Source organism: Triturus cristatus, chromosome 1_2 (assembly GCF_964204655.1).
Source record: "Triturus cristatus chromosome 1_2, aTriCri1.1, whole genome shotgun sequence".
Lineage (NCBI taxonomy): Eukaryota > Metazoa > Chordata > Amphibia > Caudata > Salamandridae > Triturus > Triturus cristatus.
The window spans coordinates 664,995,630-665,017,573 of NC_140580.1; the positions used below are offsets into that span (position 1 = coordinate 664,995,630).

Genomic DNA, 21,944 nt, shown 5'->3' on the forward strand with positions numbered 1-21,944 from the left:
CCTTAAATCCATATGAAAGCCTATATTCTCAATAAGCTTTGTGAGCGCAATGTATTTTTAATTTGAGGATAGTGCTGCACTATACAAAATGGCAAAATCAGTCAATTATGTAATCCCAAATTGCATTTAGTGCACAAAAGGGCAACATCCTTTATGTACGGCACTTACTTTACATAACATTGTCCTTGTAACCTTCCCTATCACCCTCAAACCCATAATGTACTCACATGTCCAGTAGAGCTTTGTAATCGAGCACTCCTGAGATGAGGTTGGCAGCAAACCTATAGAAACACAAACAAAGGGACATGGTCCAGTAATTATCTCACAGGTCTACAGAGGAATAATGACACACAATAACACAAAAAGACGAAATATGTGAACCGTATATGACAAATTTGCATTTTATATTGCATTGAGAATTATTATGTACACATCACAAGTCCCAAAACAAGCGGGCCGGAAAATAGCCCGGGATCCGTTGTTCCCATCGTCAAACCTCAAGGTACAGGTTCTTTGTGGATGCTAGATGTGGGTATCAGCAGTTATCAGAGCTTGGGAGAAATTACGAGTTGGACCTTATGGGTCTACTGAGAAATGGGGAATTCATTGCCAGCACAAATCTGAAATACTGTACTAGATTCCCAAGGTAATTCCCAATTTTCCGCTGTTATTTCACAGGGACATATCACCTGCTTTCACCCGGCGAAGTGTATGGGTGAAACACGCCGGACCGGTGGTTTTCCTGTGGAATTTGTAATCCTGATGGCGCTGATAACTCCATCTCATCCTAAAGGTCAGAATATCATTTCCCAAGGTTTGTATGTCAGTATATTATTGACAAAAAAATGGTCTGCCATAAATATTGTGTCTTACATGATGTATTTAAAAGTATCGTCCCTGTAAGGTTAGATTTCATATTATTATCGCCAATGGGGAGATCTTTTAGTAAATAACATTTAGAACACAATATTCTTGTCGGACGATATTTAGTCCATGAAATTCTGGTACCATACCCTACCAGGTTGTCAGCAATCCTAGGATCTGCCTTCCAAGCCAGATGTCTTGCAGACCCTCCCACCATGTGTATTCAGGGTGACTGCTTTTTAGAGAAAGGGAAGAAAGACGGTCCTTATTACTGCATTTCTTGAAAGGACCTCACCCTCAAAATCTATTAGTGCTACTGAATTGCTGCTGTTAAGAGTTTGTGCCCACACCGACCGCATTTCCAGTCCGATGCTGTTTAAGCTTTCTGGTGGGGTCACCCTCTGAGGAGGGTGTTCTTGCATTCATACATGCACAATATGGAGTATTTTCCTTAAAACAACTGAAAAATGAAATGATGCTTTTGTCCCATGCACTTTTGGTGTGCTAAAGTACCTGCTTCACTAAAGACAATGAAAAAACAGAAGAAATTTTAGAAAAAAGTCCTTTCATGATTTCTTCCCAAATATGGAGGGATATAAAAGGCAAAAAATAGGGGTGGCAGAATTTCACCTATGGTAATGGGGGGCTAGCCTGCCAGGACATTCGCCACTTCATACACAAAATAACATGCAATGGAGCGGTCTAATAAGATAACGGTTACAGTACCTATGGGAATAATTAAGACCAGCTACTTTCACCACACTCGTTTGTGGCAGTTTTCAAACAATTTGAGCTACAAAAGTTTTTAAGAATTCTGTGACATGCGACACAGTGTACTAATGGTCGAGTTTTGACGATGGGTCTGGCAAACTTATCTGTTACTGCTGGTGCTCCTCTGCTCCCCTCCCCACCCAATCCAGATGCTGCTCTTGTCCTATTACCCAACATGAGAGAAGCACTGGAATTGATCTGAGTTGGCTGAATGCCGCTCAGTTAGGGACAGGGAGCTTGTACCTCTTCTTTCACCTGGCTGTGCAAGACAGCTGGGTTGGAGAAATGTAAGTGCGCATGTCAGTTTGGCCATCCTAAGACGGCCGGCAAAACCAACATGCATACTTACAGTGCACCTACCACTCCTTCTCCCTGGCTGCTGCTGATGCAGAACATGGCCCTGCCCCTCGCTAGACTTGGCGGACTCGGCCGAGTAAGTGAAAAATAAAATCATAATAAAATAGTTTTACTATAATTTTATTTTTCATTTGTTGGCTTTTAGCAGTGGGGCAACGCTCCTCCGTCATAACGGAGGAGCCACCCTGCAGAGGAGACAAAGATTAGGGTGGTGGGGCAGCCTCACTTAAGCCTTTCAGCCAACCTACACACAAGTCTGGAATCTAGACGTGCCTTTAGTAAATATTTAATTGTTGCAAGCATCAAAAATACAAACAGGTCTTTTCCGGCTCACAATGGATCCAGTTGATCAAAGGAAGAATGAGCTTCTTGCTTTATTTTCTGACAAAAGTAGAAAAACCCACCGTCCTGATTATGCTCACATATATAGTCATTGTTTGTGCGGCGGGCTAGCCTTCCTTGCCTAGAGTCAGGTCGTATGATCACACCCTTGCAGGACACATGGGATTTCTCATTACCAGGCTACCCATAACTTATTTATTATCCCAACATACTTCTCCGGAATTAGCAGAAGTAGACATGATTTTTGGAAGATAAAACATGTAGTAATTTCGCACTGCATGCATGATGATCATGCATATATACTTACCCTTCAAGAACTTTGGCTAGGACTATGGGTTTTACGACAAAAGGTGCTTTTTTGGTGGGTTTTATAAAAATTATGAATCCTTTTATTGAATGATACCCAGTTTTCCAGGATGTCTAGATGCAGACTGTGTCTGAACAACTAAAGCATATATTTATCAGAAACAGCTTGCACCAAAAAGCAAATATGCTCCACATTCAAACATACTTAAATAGTAGGATGAAGTAAACCAAAGGAAAGGGCACTTAAACAGATAAAAACGTTTTTTGACCTTTGCATGTGATGCTGTGAGCTGTGCTAACATTTCCATCGCCCTGCATATAGCTGATGGATGTGAATTGCAATTGGCGGCCATCTTGTGACTCGCCTGATTTCTTCTGCCCTTGTTTGATACATGGATATTCAAAATGGTAAAGCGTCAATCAGGATGAGCACTCAGGGAAATGAACATGACTTCCCCATGGAAGGCCTATCTGCAAAGAACTAGCTGGCGGCATGTCAGCCTCGGAAAATTAAATGAATGTTTATGTTTGAGGACAGGCATCCATTAGAAGATTGGAAGTCGCAGAGTGCAGCATCTCAACAGTAGAAGGAGGCAGGAGCCTCAAAGAACTAAAAGCGGCGACCTTCAACTTGGGTTTTAACCAGATACAAGGGCCCGCAACAAGCTGACATATGGGAACAAATATTATTGTGTGATTTTTTGGGTTTTTTCCATAGCTCTTCATTAGTTTTTTAACTGGTTGTGCATAGTCTTTGACAATATATTACAGTATTTTTTTTTTTTTACTTGTTGTGTATATTCTTTGACAGAATATTACAGTATTTAGTACTTGTGCTTATACTTATTTTGCACCCAGTATGCATTTAGATGCAGTGGTTTTCATGGGTGGGGGTCTCTAGGGTATTTTTGACATCTCTTTTTATTTAGTGCTCTATCGTTCTTCCCACAATTACCCTTCTTTTCTGTCATACCGCCATTTCATTTTTTTTGTTGAAATGGGGCAACAATAATCAATAAAAAAAGTATGAACAACAATTAGTTTGAGCTGTTGGTTATTTGCTGATTCTTATCGTTGTGCCACTGGATTCAGGCTAGCCTGGCTGATGAGGGGTGATACTCTGAAATCAGTCCCCGGATGCTTTTTTCCGGTCCAGGGAGGACCTGGCCTGGCAGCTCAGGCTGGACTGTTCCTATGAGGAGCAGGGTCAAGGCTAATTTGCATATGGCTGGGTCCAAACTGGGGTGGTGAAGTGAGCTCAAGAACAATAGATTCAACCAAGGTCTGTTGACAGGGGGTGAGTGGTTGAAAAGTTTCAGCACTCCGTCCATCATCTTGTGTTTGCCTTAATTCTTATAGCAAACACAAACCATAACATGGTTTTTACTTTTCTATAGTTTAGAAAAGTAATTTTTTCTTCTCTTGTCCTGTCTACATCCATACCAGCCCCCCCATCATATCTTCTAACTTATCATGGGGCATATTAACAACGGCCAGCGATAATTATCGCTGGCCGTGCTTAGCAATAATTATATTATCGCAGGCTATCTCTGGTATTTATCACCCTGGTAGCGTGTTATTAACAACGCGTTACTCCAGGGCAATAAAAATTCCAGAGATAGCGAGGTTATCACCTTTTTGCAGGGAACATCGCTGGTTTTCCAGCGATGTTCCCTGCAAAAGGGCGATAACCTTGCTGATACGACCCACAGGGTCGTATCAGAATAATCCACCCCCTATGTTAGGGATGGCTAAGTCAGGATTTTAGCAGACGTTAGGTTTTGGCGAAAACGGACTAAAATCTTGTGGGCTGCCTTGTAAATATTGCGATGTAAACATCAGAGATATTTGCAAGGTAGTCCATCTTGGGTACGCCCAGTAATGCCCACTTTGCATCTCATTGGAGATGCAAAGTGAGGCGTTGGGAAAAAGGGTGCTAACATGTGATTATGCATGTTAGCACCCTCTTGTAAATAGGGTGCTGGTTTTACCTCCGCTTTTTTGGCTTTGTAAAAGCCAAAAAAGGGGAGATAAAGCCCTTGTAAATATGCCGCCAAGTCTTTTGGTTAAGGTGAACCAGCTCCCCTGTTTGCTTCCCTGTAGTTTTCCTGTCCACTTCCTCTTGGTTGTCATCTCAGTTGCATGTGATTCTGATTATGCAACAAAGGACCAAATATGCAACAGGGTTGACTGAATTACCCAGCAAAAAAGGCAACTATGCAGCACAATACAGCATAGTTTCTGGCATTATTGTTTCATTACTTCATCATTTTAGCACACATTAATTCTACTTGAACGAAGTTTCACTCAATGGTACTAAATTAACACCTGAATATAGCAAGCATCACTGAAAGATAACAGATTAACCTTTGCAAAGGATCCATTGCTGATGGCACCACTAGTGGCGTGTTTCTAGTAACTTTTGATATGTTTGAGGCATGGATGTTGATTCACCAAAATGCCAGGGAAGTACATCATATACCCTTTGACCTTAATGACATCACAGGAAGTGATTTCATATGACCTTTGACCAATGATATGTCAAGGGAACATTTACCAGATTTGTAGTAGGTTATGGATGTAAGTGAGTTTGACTTATAGGGGAGTCTGCGGGGTGGTGAGATTCTCTCCCTTGAGAAAATAGTGAAAGAAACCTGCTCTAATAGTACAGTTTAAACATAATTTTCACACACATTTTCTAAAAAGCCATAGGTTTTGGAAAGACACTCATTAAATGTTCAAGTCCTTTCATGGTTTGTCAAGCAATTAAAACGCAACCGGACCCATAAGTTGACCCCATTTTGTTTCTGAAATTTCCCACGGGTGCCATCATATGTCAAAAAATATGATATTTGCTAGGACTAGCACTTTGCTCTTGGTGTCCCTGCGGCCCAAACATTGCAAACAATGTGCCATATTTTGCTAATGCTGCCGACCATATAGTGTGACCCTTGAGTCTGGTTCTATGTGAACTGCCCTAACATTCTTTCCCACTCTCCTTACAGATGTCTCTTTTGGTCCAGTCAAATTCATTATCTTCAGTTCCATGTCACCTCTGCCACAGACCCATGCTGCCAACATTAAAGGTGATTTTGACTTTCCGGCTTCCTGAAGCACAGACCACTCTGTAGCCATAACTTCCCAGTACTCCACCATATAGTACCCATTTCTAAACAAGCTGCTGTGTACTATGAGGGCATTCCATAGAGATTATGTACGGAAGTTTCCACTTGATGTGCAGTACTGTGTCTAAATTGGCGTCTTCAAATTAGCCTGTCCTTACTTTTTCACGAAAACTACCATCCTGTGCACCATTGAAACTATTGTAAGAGCTCAGCTGTGTTTCTGTTTCTTTCTCTCTCTCTGTCTGAACCCTTCCGCATTCTTAGGTCAAAGAAAAAAGTACTTCGAAGCAGGTCATATTGACGTCAGATTCTGTCAGGTCTTGTGTGATGTCAACAATAATTTAACTGAGAACCTGCAGACTAAACTCCAAGAAGTTGGTCTCTCCTCTAAAATGATGCACAATGCCAAATCCCCTGGGTATCACTCTTAACAATAGACTCACACAGACTCACACATCATATGGTAAAAGGTGTCTAGTCTAACTAATATTCTTCAAATCATTTAAGAATTTTATACCTGATGATCATCTAAAAAATATGACGCATGCATTAGTCGTTTCATGGGTGCAATGTGAAATTGCTCTACTCACTGGCCTCCCTGCAGATAGGTGACTCCAACCACAAGCTATCCTTGAATACTGCTGCGAGATTGTTCACAGCTGCGAAGACATTTGTTCTCATTATACCAGTACTAATCAATCCTAATTGGCTCCCTCTCCAGTCTTGCTGGACACTCCTGTCAGCCCATATCATTTTTAAGGCATTAAAACTTAACACACCCCGCTAGCTAAGGAATATACTCATGATACCAGGAAATAGACGCATCATTGCATTACTTGAAGGCAAACAATGAAATCAGGCTTCCACATTCATATGTTTTTTCTCTGGCTCCACCTCCAAGGTCTGGAGTAATATTCCTTTCAAAATAAGGCTGGCCCCTTCCTATCTCTCTTGAATACTCACCTGTAAACTCACTTAGCCCTAACACAGAGCCTGCTACTCAACCTACATGACTTTTCAATTATTTAATCTCATTGCCCAATTATATAACAGAATCTTGATCCCTGGCCTAATGTAAATTAGGAACCTTGCTGTCCCCCAAGCGATACACTGATTGTTCGCCACCACTAAAATAGATTTAGGCAGCTTGTCACCCCTATGGCCTTTCTTCCCTTCCTGCACAAAAATAATCATCCCCACAACGCAGGCACCCTTGCACCTTGGTGCAAAGGTGCCTGCATCGGCACAATGCAGCCCATTGTTCGCTGACGCAGGAGCAAAGGACAGGAATGCACCGTATCCGATAGATACAACACATTCCGGCCCTTTTCTTTTGCCGTAGGGCAGCGCAGCAGAAAAGCCTGCGGTGCTGCCCTACGGCAAAACCTCTTAAAAGAAGCCCTATTTGAGTTGGCTTTCTCCTGCACTGGTGCACACACTGGCAGTGTGCACATGTGCAGTAGGCCATGCTATTTCTTTGGAACTCATGGCACCGGTGTGTACACTGTGCTGCACTTTGCACACAGCAAACGGTTCTTGGCTTCCAGTTTCCATAATATGGCCCTTTTTCATTTATTGGTACATCTGAGCTGCAGATTCTCCCTGGTCTAATGCATTAGGAAGTCACTTTGTCTTCCTAGAAAGGGTCAACAGCCCGTTCCGTATAATGTAATCTTTTTTTTTAAGAATTGCATTACATTTCAGTTATTTGCCTATATTGAATTATTGTATTTCTGAAAAAGGTTGTAGATCAGTATGAAATACTTAAGTGAAAAATGTTTTAAGATTTTGAAAACAAAAAAACATTGCAGCTTTCAAATAATGTTTTAAAACTATTGTAAATGTCTTTTGTTTGGACTCTTTATCTCATGTTCTTTCATATTATGTATTTGGACTGCTTTTTGGGATTATTTTAAAATCATATTCTGTCTGTAATGTTAACTCAGAAACCGAGGAACCAAGGCATTCCTAATCTACCATTATATCATAAGTTAACAGTGCAGTAACTCCGCCCCAGGATACAAACAAAACCTAGGGATAAAAAAAAAAATAGGACATCCCTGGCTATACGTGAAGCTAACATCACACAGTCCACACAACAAAAAAAACATTCTCCTTGAATGTGGTAGCTGGTCTTGTCATGATTGTCAGTAGCAGTCTGTCTTTTGGTTGATTATAGGCAACAACAGGCATGATCCGGCTGAGTGATTAGTCACACAACACAATTCTTCACCATTCGTTGTTTGACAGGATACCACAATAAAGGGTCATTCCATGCATGTTAAACTCTATCTTGAGAAGTCAGAGTTCTTAGTTACTCAATTGAGTGGCCTTTTCTTAAGTCCGGAAAAAATATGTATTCTGCTGCCATTCAGGGAGAAATGTTTATTTTTAGTTGCTGTAATTGATAGATCATCTTGCTGACTTGGCTAGCCTAGATTGACCATAATAGTAACAACTGGGATTGGATTTTCCCACAGCCCTTCTTGGGGCTCAACCATTTAATGAACATCAAGTTGTACGGAGAGCATCGTCAACTCCGCTCTAAGTCTAGAAAAAACCTCCCTCTCACCCAGTGCTTAATTTGTAAAATACTAAGTGGCAGGGCCTTGACCAGGAGGTCACTGAAGCTTGCACCACCCATTGCCCGCTCATCGCTTCTAAAGATGGTACCAAAACAACTACTAACTGTCTCTCGCACCTGCAAGTGTGAAGGTTCAGATTATTCCAGGTCCCCAAAGCTAAAGGAATGGCTGGGGAGGCAGGTATTAGTATTTTCTAATGTATATTGTATTCCTAAACAACCATTGTTCTGCTCATCTATAAATTAGATGAGCAGCGCCACCATGCGGCAGAGTGTCATAAGGGTGGTGATGACAATTAAGCGCTGGTGCCGAGCATTGGGAAACACCATCTCAAATTAAGCATTGCTCTCACAATATTGCTTGTCGTTACCCATTCCCTTGTGTGACAATCTGTAACATACACTGACTTAGACTGAAGAGTTGTCATTCCTAATGAATGGAAAACAAATGGAACTCTACGGGGAAATATAATGCACGTTTTGTTGAATTTCAAGTGCAAGAATGAGAAAAGGCAAGCTTGGATGAAGAAACACCTAAACACATTGTATAACAAACAAAGCATATCGAACAAATCTTTGCATACATAGAACGAAGAAGATATGAGTCAGCTGGACCCTTTAAGGAAGAACATTTTATATTTGGTCCTCTAGCTAAGCTGTCTGTGTAGGATATTGTGGACCTGAGTTTGAATCCTGGCCCCGACTTAACTGTAGTCTAAAGAGCGTGATTATGTATCGAATCGCCCTTTATGTAAAATGTAAGTGACTTTAAAAAAAAATGTTTTTTAGAGTTTTATATAGCGCGAACTAGACCCGAAGATATCAGGTATCAGAGCGCTTTACATGAGCACCAGTTTTGTTACAGATGGACAAATCCTTTTTTTTTTGTTGGACACAGTGAGATAAAGTGGTTTGCCCAGAATCACAGGATGTTGAGCGTCAATGCCAAGACTCAAACCTGGTTCCCCAGCTTTGAGGTCGACCGTTTTAGCCGCAAGGCTCCAGCCTCCCCCCTTGAGACTTGAAATGCATATGTAAATGTAAGATGTAATTAACTAATTTAAATAACCACTTAATGCACATGATCTTGTACCTTGAACCCCCACCCATAATGTGCAGTACTATGTTGCTCCCCTAAAAGCCTGGATCTAGATAAAATACCAATGCATAAATACCTGCATGAGAAAAAAATAATAATATTAGCGTGTAAGACCTTAAAGTGTAGAAGTGTAGGTGTCAACGTGCATGAAAGGGAACATTATTTCCCCAGGGGTATGTGTTGTGCATTTAAATAGATACTTTGCAAAATGCATAAAGGGGCTGTGTTTTGACAAAGGGCATGTGAGCTGTTTTGTTCACAGTTGAAAAACCTGGGGGTCAAATTGGATACTGCACTTTCCATGAAGGCACAAGTCCAATCAGTGGCAGGCACCTGTTTTGGGATGTTGAGAATGCTGAAGAATTTTCTCCCCCTATTTCCAGTCTCCCACCGGAAAACAGTTGTCCAGGCCCTCGTGATGTCGAGACTGGACTACGTAAATTCTTTGTGCTTGGGACTTCCAGAGTACCTACTCAGCCGACTACAGATTATTCAGAATATGGCGGCCAGGGCAATCTTTTTGACCAGACCCAGGACGCATACGTCTCATCTCCTGTCCGCACTTCAGTGGCTTCCAGTGCAAAAAAGAATTCACTTTAAAGCTCTAGTCCTGGTGTTCAAAGCTTTCCATAAGATTGGTGCTCCCTATTTAAGAGAAAGATTTCAGCCTTACATTCCTCCACGTACCTTGAGGTCCTCTACCCAGCGTCTGATCTCGACTCCGAAGGTCATGCTCTCCCGGCTTGGGGGAAGGTCTTTTCAAGCAGTAGCATCTCGTATTTGGAATAGCCTTCCTCCCCCACTGCGACAGATCCCGGACCTCTTAACGTTTAGGCGGAATCTGAAGACGTGGCTTTTCCAGCTCTAGGCCTCTCCGTTTCTGTGGCTTGGGCGGATCTCTGTTGGTTGTTATGGTGGTCTTTTATCTCAGCGCCGGGACACTCTTGGGAGTAGCCGTGCGCTTTATAAATTCCTGATAACATAACATAACTGCTGCAAAGCCATCACCTAGTTATTATTAATACGCAGGAGCGAGGTGCACTCCAGACGTTAATATTTTTGTCCATCAGCACATCATGTGATGCAGAGACAGAGGCAAGAGGCCTCTTGCAGAACCTAAAGGAAAAGCTCAAATTCAAAATATTTCATAGAAATGCTTGATGTAACCTCCTTACCTTGTAATTAGTGATATTTGACCCTATACCATTGAGGAAGTTGAAAACCTTTATGAAAAATGTACCACCTATTATATAGATATGTGCTTTGTTAAGTAAATGTGCTTTTATTAAACTGCAAAAGTGGCACTGCTGTTTATTTGTGCCGAAAGCTCTAATTTCTGTTGTTCTCGCACTGCTAGGCTTCACTACTCTTTGAATATTGAACTCATTGAAATTCAGAGGCCTAAAAAACACAAAGAAGAGACTCAACTGACAATGAAAGTGCACTCTGAAATGGACTCACATGGAAAACATAGAGATGTGATGATTTTATATATCATAAGATGGGGGATTGGGGAAGTTGAAAAATTTGACGAAAAATGTATCACCTATTAATATGGAAATGCGCTTTAATGTCAACATAAAAATGTGCAATAAAATAGACTTTAGGAAAATGTGCTTTTATTAACTGTCCAAAAGTGACAATGCTGCTTATTTCTGCATAAAAAGCTCTCATTTCTATTGTTCTTACAATGCTAGGCCTCAACATTTTTTTCTTCTGCTCTATCACTTTAGGAATATAAATGCTATTGCAAAAGATGAATTAATGTTCCAACTAAATTGTAGAATCTGATTTCATAATGAAATGCACTGTTTCCTGAACATTGTATTTCTCTTTTCCTCATACCATATGATTTCACTATATTTAGATTGCTTCCTCTGCCACATATTGATAATGAACAAGAGAATTAATTAAAGAAAATACTAGTTGCAGTTTAAATTTTGTGATCTAACTAGGACATATCAGGTTTAAATGTCTCATTTTATAGATCAGCTCATTGTTACATGATGGAACACTAAGCAGCTAATAAAGTAGGCTTGCAAAAAGGTTCTCATGAGACCTTCGTAGATGCATCTTTTTGAAAAAGCTGTAGCCACATATAAATTATTTCATATCGACATGGACGTTTACCGTGGGAATCTAAGATGAAGACGATGGGCCATTGGAAGATCTTCTCCCATTGAATGTTGATGGCATATTCACCTGTTTTGGCAACATGTTTAGTGGCTTTTCAATAAAGTATGTGCTCCGAGCTAGAAAGTCAAGGCGTTCTATGCACTCCTACCCTGCCCCTTACACTTTATGGTACTAGCTCGAATTACCATAAGCTATTGCTAACAGTGATTTTCTTTGATTATCTTTGCTTTAAGTGAGGAGACTTACTATCCCTATGTTAATCATAGCTACTGCGGTGGTTCTTTCCTTCTACCTGTCTTAACGGTTGCCACTGCAGCTGTTTGTAGAACTTGACCGAGTCTCCGGAACTACCCTTCATGTGGAGTTCTATCTTTCTTAGTTGTCTGACTGCTCCAGAATTTACTTTCTGTTTCCAAAGGGAACTCTCTATGGGTTCTCAATAGGATAGGATAGGTCCTAAAGTTTAGAATAGGGACTAAATTCTGAATGGAGCACTCTGTTATTTATTATGCTTGTTCTAACGAAACGTATTTTTGATAATTTCTATAATTGGATCTATTGGCCTAATCCGAATAAAAAGATCGAAATACCGACTAATCTCTTAAAGAGAAAATAAACCTTTGGAACTTCAACAAACCTCTCTTTATTGACTGAACATCAAAACAAAATAATGATGACTATTTTGTGTGATGCTCCATTCTAACACGGTGGCACAGATTCGTTGACTTAGGAAGGCATGAAAATTCCAGGTTCTCTAAGTATGTTTTAAGGTGACATTACTTGTGGAATTTGTTTTAACGATTTCAGCGCTTGCACCGGTGACTTTAGGAAGCCTCAAAAGAGAGAGAGAATGGGGCAGATGCTTCTAAGTTCTGCACACATTTAGCTTCTACGCATTTGCTGATTCGGGCACAAACAGAAGTTTGTATCCAGAAAGGGATTATAACTGAGCTAAAAATTACATATGAAGCATACTGCCCCTGCTTGCGCCAGGGCGCACCCTTAATTAGGTTAGACCATGGCAGTGCACCACATTACACAAAAGTGCCCTGTCCTGATTGCAGGCATGGACTCTGACACTTCGACCCTGCACTAAGGAGAGCACATTGGTAAAAGACAGGGCCACTGTTTCAAACTGAAACTCTGTGATTTATTGGAGGCGAACCGGCCACACTTTAAAGGGTTGGCAGGAATCACCCTGCAGGCAATACTCCTATACAAATGAGGAAATGTTTCATTTTAATTGTGTTGGCACAACATTTATACTGGCACAATCCATATTATGGAGGTGGGGGTACACAATTATATGCAGCCCCTTCTATAATACAAAAATACTTCGGGGATGTAAGAAGTAGAAACAAACTCCTGTTGCACCCCCAGGGCACTTTCTGTAATACATACCCTGGTGGGTTAAAAACAAGGTGTGGCGAAACATGGCATTAATCGTGTGAGTAAACCCTGCGCTTTCTGAGTTTGTGCACCTGGGAAGGGGGAAAAAGACATGCTGTTACACTGTGATCCCCTCTTCTAGCAGCTTATGAATACTACACCTGGCGGTATCCATATGTACTGGTATCACAGTTACCACCCATGATTGTGTAGGTGGAGAAAAGAGAGCCTAGTGCTCTAAATGTGTGTGGGAACAAGTTTAAGGATTCTCCTTCGAAATAGGTTGATAGTAAACCATAACGAAGAAAATGTGTAGCAGTTAATCAGTTTCAACCAATGGTAAAGCAATTGCTACCAGCTTTAAGTTTACCTTCAGCAGTACAGTACACATTTCCGCACTGCTTGCTTGGACTTCTTTCCAAAAGGACAACAAAGGGGAAAAGGGCAGGACATTTCAACTGTTAGTGGTGGTGGTCAACTAGTGGAAGATAGTCATTCACTGGCTCAGAACTCAGTTGCCAGGGGTTGACAAATGGGTTAAGAATATGATGGAAAGGGCTACAGCAGGAGAGTTGTTGATGGAAGGTGCTTTGCAAGACGACAAGCTAGAGGAGGACCTCATAATTTGCGCAGAGATGTTAAGACCACTAACTGATCCATCAAATAATAGGCTGCCATGAGCACTGACTACTGGGACTGAGTGCATCAGTGATAACGGATGGCAGACGTTAGCTCGCTATACTGGCATAATGAAACTTGAGAGGGCCTCCCTGCAAGGTACGTGGTGGGCTCCCCTACGGGCTCAGTCAGAAGCTCTCCAGACAGAATACTGTGCTGAGGGGGCTCCCCAGACCGCTGGGGCTTCGGGGGCCTGTGTTACGCCACTGGTCCGCTGCCAGTTTCTTGGGGGCGGTCCTGCATTTGGTACACTTGTTAAGATTGCTTAAGGGCAGAGTAAATTTGGTGGGTTGCTCATTGGAGGGGGAGGATTAGGGATCAATTTAGCTTGCGACCACCCACCATCTATTTGGGCAGGTTGGTGCAACCGTAGTTGGTGAAGAGTTAGGAACCTGAAGGTGTGACTTTCATGGATTTAAGTGTACCTGTGAACCTTATGGGTTGATTGATTTCACAAACACTGATATTGCTGTAAGTGTGGTTGCTGGGATTCATGGTGGGGTAGTGTAGAGTGTGCCAGAGTTCATGGCATTTGAATTTTTTCAGAAATGTTTCTAGTTGGAATTTATTGCACCATGATGGAATTAGAGTTGTATAATTTAATCTATTTATTTTCTGCTCTGTCAGAATCCGCTCAGCGCTGCTCAATGCTGCCATTGCACTGCTTTTATATTTTAAATAACAATAAAATATATTAGCAAAAAAAAAATAGTCTCCCTCCATCTGTCACCTGTTGCAAATAATTTTACCACAGTGTGGTATGTTCTACTTCTAGTGGGTGTTATCTACCGACCAGTAGTATTCAAGGAAGTAATGTAAGAAAGTGTTGATAACGTTTGAGCGCTAGAAACTTTTTCTAGATTGGAACTGAGCACTAAGAATCGTCAGGTTCATACTGTGCTTCACTTTAGTAAGTAATATTTATGAACAGCTTGAAACTGTTTGCTGACATTTTGCCTTTTCTTGTTTTTTGGGGAGGAGGCAGTGCTTAATTTGAGCCGGTGGGTTCTGGTGCTCTGCACCACCATTTAATTATCAAAAACCAGGGCTTGTGACAGTCTGCCACAAGGTGGCACTGTCTGACTAATTTAGAGATGGCCACAGCAACAGTTATTAATTCAATATACATTAAAAACAAATATTACCTGCGCCCAAGCCATTTTGTATAACTTTAGGAGCCTGGAATAACCCAATATGTCATACCTGTAGGAGCGTGATGGTTAGTAGTTGTACAGCTACTATCATTGGCGGCATGACAGGGGCCATGTGTGGTGCAAGCTGCAGTGACCTCCTGACAAGAGCCCTGGCATTAATTTTTTTTACAAAGTAAGCACTGGGAGGAGAGTGTTTGTAATGTGGATCTTGGAAGCAAGAATTGGTTGGCATAAGTGTGGAAATTTAGCTTGCAAACTGAACATTATCTGCGCCATCTTGCCTCTCCCCAGCGCCACGCATAGCAAATGTACGGTCGCCATTTAAGGCACCCCACTCTCTCTCCCCGCTCACTCTCGATCGCCAGCGCTTTCCCCCGGCGCTGCGAGCATCCCCCGCGCGCCGGCCACCCCCGCTCTCTCATACAGGCCATAAACCCTCTCCTTCTGCGCGACCCTGCTACGGAACCACTTCCGACCGACAACCCATACATGGTCATGCCTCTCCTTTGATAACCCCCTTCCTCTGCGCCCCATTGTCCGAACTGGTCCCAGGCCATCACCTAGCCCTGCGGATGCAGTTTATTGCCCCTACTGTAAGGGAAACACCCCGCATCAAAGGGATTACAGTAGATCAAAGCCCCTACCCCCTGAGACCCGGCCGGTTGCACACACCCCCGGGAATTAGCGTAATTCCCTGCTGCGCGATAGCCATCTCCCACTGCGGGTAGGGTGGGAACCTCTACTGTAACCATGTGTGGGATCGGATCTGAGCCGGGGCTTCAGGGGATATTTCCCCCGCGCATCAAGGGAATCTCAAGAATGTACTATGTATAATAAAGCAATAAACCAGTGTATAAGAGACCAGGTCTCAGAGATGCAGTTAGAGCACCTCGTGACGATACCTTGCTGTCTGATCTGATGTGTTCTGCTCCGACGGAATAAAACTTTGTTTCCTGCCTTCCAGTCTCCGGCGCCTGCCTCTTTTATTGGTAAAATCATCGAGTGGTATGAGAGGCGATTACCGCCGGGCAAATACTTGAAAGGTTATCGACTGAAACTGCCGCTACCATTTAACAATTGGCGTCCCAAACGTGGGGCCCATCAGCGACACGTGGATCCAGTGGGAGAGGTCCCGACGACAGAGTGAACGACTGCAACGATCGGGAGAGCTCCTGCCCAATAGACCCTCGTCTGGCAGCCGATCATCCGAACTTCACTGGTTCCGAGCAGACCTCTCTCGAGTGATCTACGGTCCTGACTGGGAACCATCAGGAGTGCCGCGGCAAATACAGAGAGTAGAGGACGATCGGGCGCTGGAGGCGGAAGACGAGAAACTGTCCACGCGGTCCGGGTAAGGTCGTGATACACGACAAATTGAGAAATAATTGATTGATTGTTTGATGCTTTGGAAATACTAGTATTGCTCATTGATTGTGCTCATTGATTGTTCTCTTTGAGATATTCGCTGTCTACAAACGGGGAGGAGTAGAAATACTCTCTCTCTCTCCCTTTGCAGATAGTGAAGGGTAGGTAACGCAGACTTTTGTCCCCGTTGAAACCCGTCGTGCCTATCTTTATCTCCCCATTGATTGATTGTCCGAACATTGATTGTTTTGGAGAATAGTGCTTTTTGAGATATTCTCTGTTTGCAAATAACGTAGAATAGGAATATTCTGTCTAGTCTTTGCAAATAGTGAAGGGTAGGTAATGCTGACTTTTGTCCCCGTTGAAACCCGTCATGCCTATCTTTATCTCCCATTGATTGATTGATTGATTGATTGTACGAACACTAGTTGTTCGATATTGGTTATTTGGAGGTATTCTCTGCTTGCAAATAACGAAGAATAGAGATATTCTGTCTAGTCTTTGCAAGCAGTGAAAAGATAGGTAGTGCTGACTTTTGTCCCCGTTGAAACCCGTCATGCCTATCTTCTCCCCACTGATTGGTAGTTGGTTCTGCCCGGACCGCTTATTAGAGGTGAACCATCCGGCTCCACCGGAGGGCACCCCTAATAAGGACATGTTCACTAAATATGGACTAGTCGCCGTAGCTTATACCAAGCTATGGCATAAATATACAAAGAAGGACCCCGAGAGTCAGTGGCCACTGATGGGATCCTTCGACGACCATAAGATAGAAGCGCTAGAAATAGCTCTGCGTAGCAATAAGACGACGCCTACTATGCTTGACAGTATCGGCATGTGGCGCAAAGAAGCGACGCAACGGAAAAAGAGGGAAGAAGTAAAAGCAGAAAAGGAATTACGAAAGGCAGCTCACCTTGCCGCTAGAAAGTTAGAAGAAGACATAAAGGAGAGAAGGGAAACTAAACTAAGACAGGAGCCCGAAACCTCAGGCCAGTACGCTGTTAGGACCCCTTCTTTGCTCTACCCTGAGTTGTCCTCCAAGCAGCGAACGAATGACGAGTTACTGTTAGGTCCCCCGATCATTTACATGCCCCCTCCGTATGCACCCTCCCAATCAATAGTGCAACACCCACAACCCCCGAACACGAGCGAAAGCAGTACAGGGGCCTCGGCCCTCACGGCCTCCGCGCCGGCTGAGCCTCTTGTGCCGAACCCAACGTCGACTACAACGCTAGACGACCATGAGATAGGAAAGAAAGAGTCCACCAGAATGAATCGATTAACTAAGGATGAACGAACAGGAATCGACAAGATAGTAAAGGCACTGGTAGGATCCTTTTTGACCTTACAAAAACTAAAATAACGCTAGGAGTTAGCCCTTTGTGGGACATATGAAACCAAGGGAAGGAGTCAAGCTCACGGTCGAGACGACCGCGAGGTAGCCCGACTCCATTACTCTCGCTACCTAAACATGTCTGCCCTACTGCCCACCCCGCCCAATAAGCATGACAAAATCCCGCACAAACGGAAGCCTGCTGACACCCACCATCGACGTCACCAAACTAGGGCTAGATCGCGCACAATTGGGCTATGTTATTTTTCCGATTGCACAGTAACCTCCTTGTGCTCGTCATCAAACTACAAATATGTACAAACACTCCAACGAAGTAATGTAGTTATAACATTTTAATAACTTATAGGATATAACAAACACACCAACAGGGTAAACAGGTTAAAACACGTTTTAAAACAACTATTTACATGACAGTCTGCTGCAACCTCCATCCCAAAGCCTTAACGTCCACGTGACACCGTCCTCGCCTCTCCTTCCTCGAAATCGCAACATTGGCCTGTTTTGGGCGGTCCCTCTTAGTTGACTTTGGGCTATAAAAGCCATGCAAAAATCCCTTGACATCAGTGGCGGGCGATTGTGCGAATAGGCCGGAGGCTATACGAAGCGCCGAAGTTCTGGCAACACCAAGGCGGAGCCCGCCACGCTGTGCGGGCCTTTCCGCTTTCTCTTCTTCTTTCTTTAATGAGGGCTGGTGCCCTGGCGGGGGGAGGCGACGCGGACGGGCCCCCCCCACCTCCCCAGGTGGAGGCTCGCCGGGCACCCCAACCGTCTTTAACTCGCCGACCAGCTAAGCTGCACCCAGCCATCTTTTTCATCGGCCTGCTGAATTTCACCCTGGCACGCTGTGCGGATCTTCCCAGTCACTTCTTCCTTCAATAACGGAGGGTGCCCTGGCGGGGGGAGGCGACGCGGACGGGCCTCCACCACCTCCCCAGGTGGAGGCTCGCCAGCAGATGAGGGCACCCCAAACCGCATCTTTCACACGTCAGCCAGCTGAGTTGCGCCCTGCCACTTCATTCGCCGTTCGGCTGAGCCGGCACCCCTGCACGCGGCCGCCAGGCAACCACCCAAGCACCGGGTTCACCAGGACTGCCGCTAGCACCCGACGTGAGGAGTGGGCCCCCGCAGCAAGGTAATCGGGGACCCACCCCGGTGGTGATACCATCCAAACTGCTGTCGTCACTGCTACTGGAATCACCCCGGTGGCAGTACCATCCGGACTGCCGCTGTTACTGCTGCTGGCTCCTCTCCGGTGACTGTACCGAAGAGCTGCTGCTACTGCTGCCCTTGAACTCCGGCGGTTGACCCCTCCGGTTCCAGGCCTGTCCCACCGTGAGACTATTCTGGACTCGAAAGCTTGTTTGCTAGGGCATGGGCCCCACCCTTGACAGAACGCTCCCCTCAGCCTTGCAGAATTGGTTGGAGTCATTTGACATTCGACTCCTGCGGACTTCCGATAAGGACAAAACCACCACCATTGCTCTTTTTGCCCCCGGGCGGCAGCCACCTTGCCTCCGCTTGGTGCAGTGAGACAGTAAAGCGTCGGCGGAAGAACCCGCCTGCTGCCCCGCCCTAAGAACAAACCGTGGCATTGCTACAAGGTTGCAGTGACGCCATGCTGACGCAAAGTTGACGCTAACGAAAGTTCTCGAACTACCGAAAGGAATTCTGGTTCAACAGCTAATTCATGGAAAGACTTAGACTGTGCACTGGCCCGACCCCGCCCCAAGATGGCGCTGATGTAGGAGTGGCCTACAACTCCTTGTGGCGTTCCAGCCACGTGACATTTGTGTTAAAAAGAGATATATAAATATATGTATGCGATGCTTTCACACATGATGGTGGGGGAGAGGGGGGGGGGAACCGATTTTTATGTTAATCTAGTGTTGCTCATGTTGCTCGACGCCTCTCGCACCGTGGCCGGCCTATAGCGGCTGTAGGCCCGTATTTCTACACTGACATTGTTTTAAATAAAGGGCTTCTTAAAAAGGAATTACGGAATCAGTGTCATGACTAATCATCTGGGTTGTTGAAGGTTTCTCTTTTAAATGAAAGATTGTCACTCCTAAGCGAAAGCATACAGATAATACGGACTCAATTTGCCTAAAATATTTTTGTTTAACGGAATTTGTACCCATCACGCCTGCCCCCCTTTTTCCAAGAATTGTCAAATCAATAATGAACTATAACTTAAGGTATATGTCGCACGCAAGGTATGGTATCCTGCACCATAATACACGACCAATTGAGAAATACATGCACGACCAGGGAACCCGAATTTAGGAGATGAATGAACTAGAGCATCTTTGCCTCGAACTAAAGAATAATAGGTCCGTGGTATTACCCACCCCTGCGGCTAGCCTGGTACATGGTAGGTAGAACTTTTCATGTCTGCGCGCGCTGGGGTATTTTGAATACTGCGCCTCCCCTCCCCTCTTATTTTCCCCTCTATAGGTCACGACGAAGTTCCGACTGAAGAGTGGAGTGGACATGGACCGCACCAAGTTCAATATCAGGGAAAACATAGACAAACGTTGTGAGATAGTGCGTAAAATTACAGACCACCATTGGGAACATGGAAAACTGTATGATATGATTGTGCGTGTGTACTACGATTATACGATATGAATGTGTATGCATTTCATGTTCGGGTCACTTGAAGAGAGCGTCATCGTATGATTGAGGTGCTCGTCCACCGATCAAAGGGAGGAGAATAAAGGGTCAGACAACCCATAAGATAAACTACAAAATGCTAAAGGTACGCAGCATGCATAGGAATAGAGGACAGGAAAGGAGAGGTCCCCGTGCTCGACGCAGCCCTGAGTCTCCGTCTTGATGCATGTACTGTCACACCCTATCCGGCATTTGTGTGTACGTGGTCACCGAATTTATGTCTTTTCCCCGCTTGTGTTTTCTTACATGGAACAGACCCATGCTACTCCATGTTGTGTGTGCACCAAGTGGCCTATTATCTTACCCATCTCTCTCTCTCTCGTTTTGTGTCGTATGTATGCCAAAATAGCCTACTTGATGCACACGTCTCTCTCTCTCTCTCTCTCTCTCTCTCTCTCTCTCTCTCTCTCTCTCCCTCTCTCTCTCTCTCTCTCTCTCTCTCTCTCACTCTCTCTCCCCCTCCCTCGCAAAAGGCTCTTTCTTGCCCTCTTTTCTTCTTGAATAAATTAACGACATACACCTCTTTGGTAAGTGTATAATTGGCCTGAACACAGTGGTGTTCGAACAAATTGACAGAAACAAAAACGACCATACTTTACCACGTTACTACCTCTCCTTTTTACAAACGTTAAGCCTAATCGGCTGAGAAGGAAAGGACAGGTAAGACGACTGATGTCTCCCAATCTGACCCTCAACACGGGGACTATATGTCAGTGGTTTTTGTTCTTAAGGGACACCATCTCCACCGCCCAGAATTACCCCTGACCAATTAGCCCGAAATAGAATGTCTAAAGCACCCTGTTCTCCCAAAGATAACTCCAGCCCTATACTAGCCGTCTCAGAGTATCCCGAACGAAACAGCTGATGGCCCTGTTTTAAACTGATAAAGGGTCACCTACTGTATGAAAAGGATACTCGTGAACGCATGACCGTAGCACCTCGCACTTACGGGTATTACCAAACCTTGTATTATAGGGCGCAGAAACTGACACCTAGAAGGCCAGACGATGGACAGGGACACCCACAGAACCCTGCACCACAGCAGTAATTAATAGATTAGTAACACGCACCTTAACATCAGAGTTAATAGACACCAATCATATAGTAACAGATAAGAGCATTTCCGCAACTACTCAGTGGTTGGGAGAGAGAATGAAGTATGTAAATGTCTTCCCTGCCAAAATCCCTAAGACTTTCGTTTCTTATAACCTATTCAAGGATAACCCGCAGCCATCGGAAGAGAGGGGTCGGACGTGACGCACAGTCTGGCTGCGGATCATAAAGCATCTATGACATCGACCAAGGGGGAAGCGACGAAGCAAAAAGGGTGTGAGACGAGACACCATTATCAGAACGATAAGCGCGAAGGGCTACATCGAGGCCCCTGCTCACTGACCAGGGTGCCTGAAGTCTCAACCCGTCGGGCCCGATTGATGGGCCCAGTGCTGAAAGATTCTGCTCTCCTTGGTCCGCATTTTTGATCCGATCCCACGCCACCCCATTCTCTCTTCCTCTTTCATTTGGACTATGACTTTGACCTACTACCGAGGAACAAAAGGCCGGCACCCTGTCTCAAAGTGCCTGTGGTGAACTGTGTTAAGGAACAGGACTGTGATCAAAGAACAGTGAGTGGTCACACCCTGCCACGTGAGAAATCGGATTTGAGCTGGACCTTAGCTCCACCGCCGGTGCTCAACAGTGCCAACGAAAGAAGGACAACAATGAGAGCTTACCAGTGATAGCTCTT

The 21,944-nt window shown here is 44.2% G+C and overlaps 1 protein-coding gene across 1 annotated transcript in view; it reads right to left on the reverse strand.

Annotated features, from left to right (window-relative positions):
• CHAT (choline O-acetyltransferase) overlaps nt 1–21,944 on the reverse strand; it is a 314,503-nt gene that overhangs the window by 206,129 nt on the left and 86,430 nt on the right. Inside the window, exon 4 of the mRNA XM_085615102.1 lies at nt 228–281. Coding sequence (XP_085471228.1) covers nt 228–281 — 54 coding nt within the window. The remainder of the gene's footprint in view (nt 1–227; nt 282–21,944) is intronic.